This window comes from Phragmites australis, chromosome 16 (genome assembly GCF_958298935.1).
Source record: "Phragmites australis chromosome 16, lpPhrAust1.1, whole genome shotgun sequence".
NCBI lineage: Eukaryota > Viridiplantae > Streptophyta > Magnoliopsida > Poales > Poaceae > Phragmites > Phragmites australis.
In genome coordinates this window covers 17046720-17053323 of record NC_084936.1, presented here as the reverse complement: position 1 = coordinate 17053323, position 6604 = coordinate 17046720, and the positions used below count along the sequence as shown (strand labels likewise).

The window sequence follows — 6604 nt, the reverse complement described above, 5'->3', positions numbered from 1 at the left end:
AGGTCCTAGGGGAATTTAAGTTGAATTTACAATCTAAAGTTATAGATGCTTGTCTCTTTTCGGGAATTTAAGTTGAATTTATAGTTTTGGGATCTATTTCGGCACTATATTTCACAGAACTTACCAGTTGCAGTACACTGTCTTATGATAGGATGCGACATATTGTCAAATGAATAGTTTTGGTATTTTATTGCTTTTGTTCATGTTCAATGATAGATGGTGATTATGTTGTTGGCCTATGATGATGAAGCAAAGGATGAGCTAGGATGAAGTGGCTATTCTTTCACCAATATTACCACCATGAATCTTCTTTTTTAATCATCAGATGATATATTATTTGAGATAGAAAAAAAAAGGTGCACATTGATTATAAGGAGCTTATTTTGCATGTGCCATTTATGAGTCCACATATACATGATATATATGATGTTTTGTGCTTTAATCGGAGGCCCTAGGGGAATTTAAGTTGAATTTACAATCTGAAGTGATAGATGCTTGTCTCTTTTTGGGAATTTAAGTTGAATTTATAGTTCTGGGATCTATCTCGATACTATAGTTTTTGCCATGGCTTTTCAGTTGCAGTACATTGGATGATGGTAGGAGGCCACATATTGGCAAATGAATTGTTTTGCTACTATGCTACTTTTGTTCATTTTTAGTGATAGATGGTGATTATGTTGTTGGCCTAAGATGATGAGGCAAAGGGTGAGTTAGGATGAAGTGGTTATTCTTGCACCAATATCATCACTGGTAACCTTCTTTCTATAATCATCAGATGATATTTTCATTGAGATAATAAAAAAGGTGCAGAGTGATGATAGGGAGGTTATTTTGCTTGGGCCACTTATGAGTTATCATATTTTGTGCCCTAATTTGAGGTTCTAGGGGAGTTTAAGTTGAATTTATAGATGCTTGTGCCCTAATCCGAAGTGATAGATGCTTGTCTCATTTTGGGAATATAAGCTGAATTTAAAATTTTGGGATTTGTCTCGGCATTATACTTCTCACCATATATTAGCAAACGAATTGTTTTTTCTACTTTACTCTTTTTGTCTATTTTTAGTGATAGATGTTGATTATTTTATTGGCCTATGACGATGAGTCAAAGGGTGGGTTAGGATAAAGTAGCTATTTTGCATCACTATCATCAACCTGCATCATCTCTTTGTAATCATCAGATGATAAATTCATTGAGATAACAAAAAGATGGTGCATAGTGATGATAGGGAGGTCTCTGGAACCCATGTCCCTTACAATCCTGCACAAGGAGAGGGTGATTAAGTTTTTTAGGAAGCATTCAATGTGACTGCTCATGATGCTTCCTCTCTTAGTGTAGGATGATCCCAAGGGGGCGATGGGTTTCAAAGACATGCTCTCCCAATTGCCGGTGCCACTTTTGAGTCCATATATTTGATAGCTATGATGGTTTGTGCCCTAATCTGAAGCACTAGAGAAATTTAAGTTGAATTTACAATCCAAAGTGATACATGCTTGTCACTTTTCACATATTGGCAAATGATGATGTTGGATAACAATAGGAATAGTAGATGAATAAGTTAGTCAAAGAAAATTTTATAATTTAAAGATAGTGGAAGTTTTTGTTTCAGATGCATGGATTGATAACGCAACAGTTAATTGAAATGATTGGACAATGTTGTCGTTCAATTGTACAATGTATGCACTATAAAATCGCTACAAAGCAATAACATCAATAATGAAATAAAAATCAAATCCACTATGAGGACAAGAACCTATCATAAAAAAAGTTGAAGTTTGTGTCTCATTCAAACACCTGTGTGTCCAATGGAAGAAAAGAAAAAAGCAAGGCAAACTGGGTTGTTCCCGATTAGATGTGATGAAGCCCAGCTTGATGACATTCAAGAGGAGTTTCTAGGAGCAGTCAAGAATTTCCCTTGCTGGTATCTTGGACTACCCCTCCATACGAGGATATTAAGAAGGGTTCATGTGCAACCTCTTCTAGACAAGCTCAGGGGCTAGCTTCCAGGATGGAATGGAAAACTTTTCTCCCTTGCAGGTAGAGACACTCTGGTTAAATCTGTCCTGTCCTCCCTACCCACCTATCATTTGACAGTCTTCCCTCTGTAAAAATGGCTCATGTGCCAAATTGACCGCATTAGGAGAGCCTTCCTGTGGAAAGGTGAGGAACTTGACAAGGTAAACAGGTCGCACTCTTTGGTAAATTGGAAGGTGATAACTAGGCCTAAAGAGTTTGGGGGCTTGGGGATCCTTGATTTAAAGTGCTTTGCTAAAGCTCTAAGAATCTGATGGCTTTGGTTTCGATGGGTGGACATGGAAAGACCTTGGAATAAGTTATGTATTTTGTGTGACAGAATGGATCAAGACATCTTCAAGATCTCTACTGAAGTTTCTATTGGCAACGGGTTAAAGACCGCTTTCTGGCATGACAGTTGGCTCAACGGGGTGGCACCTGGGGTAATCGCCTTGGATCTCTATAAGTTGGCCAAACAAAAGCGATGAGCGGTGCACAAGGAGCTACAAAATTGAAGTTGGATCACCAACCTGCGTCCTCTTACAACGAGGGACGAGATAGCCCAATTCATAGAATTATGGAATGAGTTGCAGCAAGTGCACCTTGATGCGGATTTACAGGATCAAATCCGTTGGCGATGGACGGAAGGAGGAGCATATGATGCCAAGAGTGCTTACAACATACAATTTGCCAGAGCTTCCAAGCGTTATAACATGAAGCCGGTCTGGACAACTTATGCTGAGCCAAAATGCAAAATGTTTGCTTGGCTACTCGTGCAGGGAAAGATTCTGACGGCTAAAAATTTGGCATGAAAGGGATGGCCTCATTCACAGCTTTGCTCCCTATGTCACACTGCAAATGAGAACGTCACCCATCTTACAAAAATTGTACTTTCACGAATCAAGTGTGGTGCTTTTTATCTCTTTGGTTCGGGTGGAGTGATCTCACTGTTCTATCTGACCATAATAGTGTCCGCTCATGGTGGCGACATGCATGTATCAAGATTACAAAGGAAGGCAGGTGGGAGTTCAATGGAGCGGTCCTTTACTTTTGGTGGAACGTATGGAAGGAAAGAAATTGACGCATTTTCAAGGGGCAATCGCTTGACCCGGAAATAGTGGCAATATTGGTGAAAACAAACTTAGAACAGAGGAAGAGCGCTTGGTCTGAGTGGTCTTCTATATAATGTGCTATCTGCTACACTTTCGTAGCTTGGCAAATCTCTTCCTTGCTATTCTGGTGGCCTCTTGAATTCGTTGTTACCCCAGCTTTAGTTGGTGGGGTCTTTGTATGTTATTGTGGTTTTTGTGTTCTGTTGTTTCCCCCTCACCCTGCCAGTTGGCGGGATTTGTGAGTTGCTGGACCTCTCTTTTTTTCAATAAAACACGGCAACTCTCTTGCCGTCGTTCTTTAAAAAAAATAACTAAGTTGTTCCTCCACAGTGAGAGCTAGTGGTGGGTTTCCATTGCAAGACTATCTGCTTCTTAGTCTCTTTTTATGATCATGCTTACTATTGTTTGGGCTGTATTTCCAATATGAGTATTGGTTTCTCCTTTTCTGTATGAAAGCTGTAACATCACATTCATGGCAATATGGATGTTTTGCCTCCTGCTAGTGCCAAACTGCCAATAGAGAATATAAGTGCGGCACTTCATACTCCCTGTTCTTTTGTACTTGTTTCATACTTTTAAAACATTGACCACTTATTTAAGAGTATTTATATGCCATGGTAACTGTTCCTATCATTGTTCTTTCATTAAAATTCTCTGACATATAATTTGAAAAATAACAATCAAAGACATGCGTCTGAAGTATTACTGTCCAAAACAATTGGAAAAAGGATCCAGCGTTGTACAAGATAACAAAGGGGTATATACTGTTGACTAGAATATTATAAACCAAGAAAATGAAATTCAAGACATTACACATAATAATTTAGCATCATTGCACTTAGCAAGAGTGAAGAGCCAGATGCCAATTCTTCTGCCTCCCATGGCCAACTATATCCCTGTCCTCCCCTCACCAACCAAACAAGCAGCACCTCACAGCATACCAAAAGACAGCTTGTCACTTACCAATGTGATATCCCTCTACCACCAACATGAGCAAAAGGCCAACACACCATTGCCTTGCACCTACTGCCCCTTACATAAACAAATCAAAAGAAAAAGACCACTGATGAGTGGTGACACAATGGCCCTACAACAATTAACCATGCATAATATACTGATGCCTTGTTTCTCTTGGCCACTACCTCCTCCTAGCTAAAATCACTGGTACAGCAAGTGATCTATGGGCTGCTGCACCATCTGCATCCCTGAGTTCCATGCGCTTAGGCCAAAAGCGTCGTAATCTGTAGTTGCGCTCATGAGGGTTAATGGATTAGTGACTGTTGCAGCATTAGGAAACTGGTTTGCATTCATGTATCGTATGATCTCACACAGCTCGCACAGCCAGCTCTCCAGCTCCTTCATCTGGGTGCGCAGCACTGAATTCTGGGCTTCTGCTGCCGCGTAGTTCTGAGTTGTGATGTTCAGTGCTGTGTTGAGTTGCTGCTTCTGCATCCTCAGCTGGTCCACCTGTTTCGTATGCAAGATAACATTCTGATTTAACAGTGATTGACAGAACAAAATTCTTGGGAGGAAGCCGTACTGATTGGCTGAGCGTTTTATGTTTTGGACTTATTAGAGGAGCTAAGATTGACAGAACAATTTTCTAGATCGTGTAATTTGTGCAATTTGGGTGGAGTGATTGGTAATGTTTGTTATACAGTTCCGAAATATTGTGATATCATTAACATTATTAATCTTGAAAACCAACCAAATGTTGTAGTATGGTTTTCCTCTTTTGATAATAACCTAGTTCATGGAAACTCTCTTGCAAATATCTGGAAAAAAGGGTAAAATTTACCAGCTCGTACTTTCGGGAAAATTCTACGAACATGCAAGATTTGAATGGATGGCTTTGACAGTGGTAATTCTGTACATCATCCGTGCATGGTTTTACTGTAATTGATGGTGCAAGATTTTATTATCATATTTTCATGGAATATTGATGTTGTTTCAACAGCTACTTAAGAAGCAATTTGTTGGGAGGGGCCCTAAAAAAGGGCACCGTGCATTAGTGGAGTTTGCTTGAGCAGGTCCTGAAGCTCAAGTCCGTTTTCATCTGATGATTTTTGCTTTTTTGTGTCAAATTCACCTGCACATGAGTGCAAGCTTCAATATATAAAGCAAAAGTAATCTGGAAAAGTAGGAACTTCACAATCTACCCACTACAATACGGTGAAATTTTCAATTATGTACAGGCACAAGCGACACGAACCTGTGAATTAAGGTTGTCGAGATGCTGTTGCTTCCGCTGTCTTGACCGCTTTGCCGACTCCCGGTTTGACTCCATCCTTCTCTTCCTCTTCAGCTCCATCCGGGCCTGGAGCTCCATGTCACCCTCTGACCCGTAGCTATGGGTCCCATGGCTCGAGCCAGACGAGGTCCCACTTGAAATGGTCCCACGTGACATGGCCATCGCCGACAAATTCATTGAGTATCCTTAGAACTTCACCAAGAAAAAATACCTTCACACTATTGCCACCCCCAGTTATGTCTACAAGCTTCCTCTAAGTTATGTCTAGAAGCTATAATTTTCAGTAGGAAGTATATGAAGAAGTATATCGATAAGTTTATGGTATCTGAAAGATGTAATGGAAATGGTTTGTTGGTTGCTAGGATCTTACAGAGAAGACATAGAACCAGTAGAGGAACACAACGGAGAAGGAGAGGACAAGATGGGAGCCTCGCCGGAGCGTCGAGCTGATCATAAATCTGGAGAGGATAACCTCAGAGAGGATTGGTGACATCAAACAAGCCACGACCTTCCTCTCTTTAGTCGATCATCGATCAACTGGCCAAAATTTTATACACCTTTACAAGACAAACAAGTGGATGTTCCAAAGATGTATGTCTCGTCAAGAAACAGAATATATGTATGGTCTCCCAGAAACTCTTGGTTTTCAGTGGAAAAAAGATTCTGTGTTTCTTCCTTGGAGCACAATGACTGAAGACCACAAGAGCAAATCTAGGAAATCAAGAACACAATGATGTTGTAGGGCTTGAAGACAAGAGATTCTTGCAAGAAAGATGGCATGCAACAGGGGCTGCAGGGCAGGAGCAAGGGAACCTTAGTGAGGAAGGAGGGGTGGAGAGGAAAAGGGAATTGAGGCTTGGAAGAGGGGCTCATTTATAGATGGAAATGTGGTGAGATTTCGTGAGAAGAAAAAAAATAACAAGAGCAATAGTAGTCGTGGTGGCTGGTAAGTGGGCAAAAACATGAGGAAAAAGAAGAGGAGACGGTGGGCTGTTGCTTGCGGGGTTGGAATCTTCTCTGGCATCTTGGTACAATTCCTTAAGATTTGTTTAATTGGTCATTGTTTCAGTAATCATGTAGCTGAGGCAACCTTTAGGAGCAAGGTGCCCTGTGCTAAATATGATGGACGAGTGATGAGATAGTTTGTTCATACTACATATCACAACCATGCGATTAAACCATATATCTGTCTTTTGTATTGTCATTGCTCAATCATCTGTTTTCAGCTGC

The 6604-nt window shown here is 40.5% G+C and overlaps 1 protein-coding gene across 2 annotated transcripts; it reads right to left on the bottom strand.

Annotated features, from left to right (window-relative positions):
• Positions 1-3825: 3825 nt before the first annotated feature.
• LOC133896380 (bZIP transcription factor 11-like) lies at positions 3826-6325 on the bottom strand. Of its 2 annotated transcripts, none has more exons than XM_062336975.1 (2): positions 5745-6325; positions 3826-4590 (listed from the first exon to the last, which is right to left on the bottom strand). In XM_062336975.1, exons 1-2 carry the CDS (start codon positions 5865-5867, stop codon positions 4282-4284), a joined length of 432 nt encoding a protein of 143 aa, XP_062192959.1. In that variant the 5' UTR covers positions 5868-6325; the 3' UTR covers positions 3826-4281. The 2 variants fall into 2 exon arrangements, with proteins under 2 accessions (XP_062192959.1, XP_062192958.1); XM_062336974.1 differs by lacking the exon at positions 5745-6325 and adding an exon at positions 5336-5733.
• Positions 6326-6604: the final 279 nt, after the last annotated feature.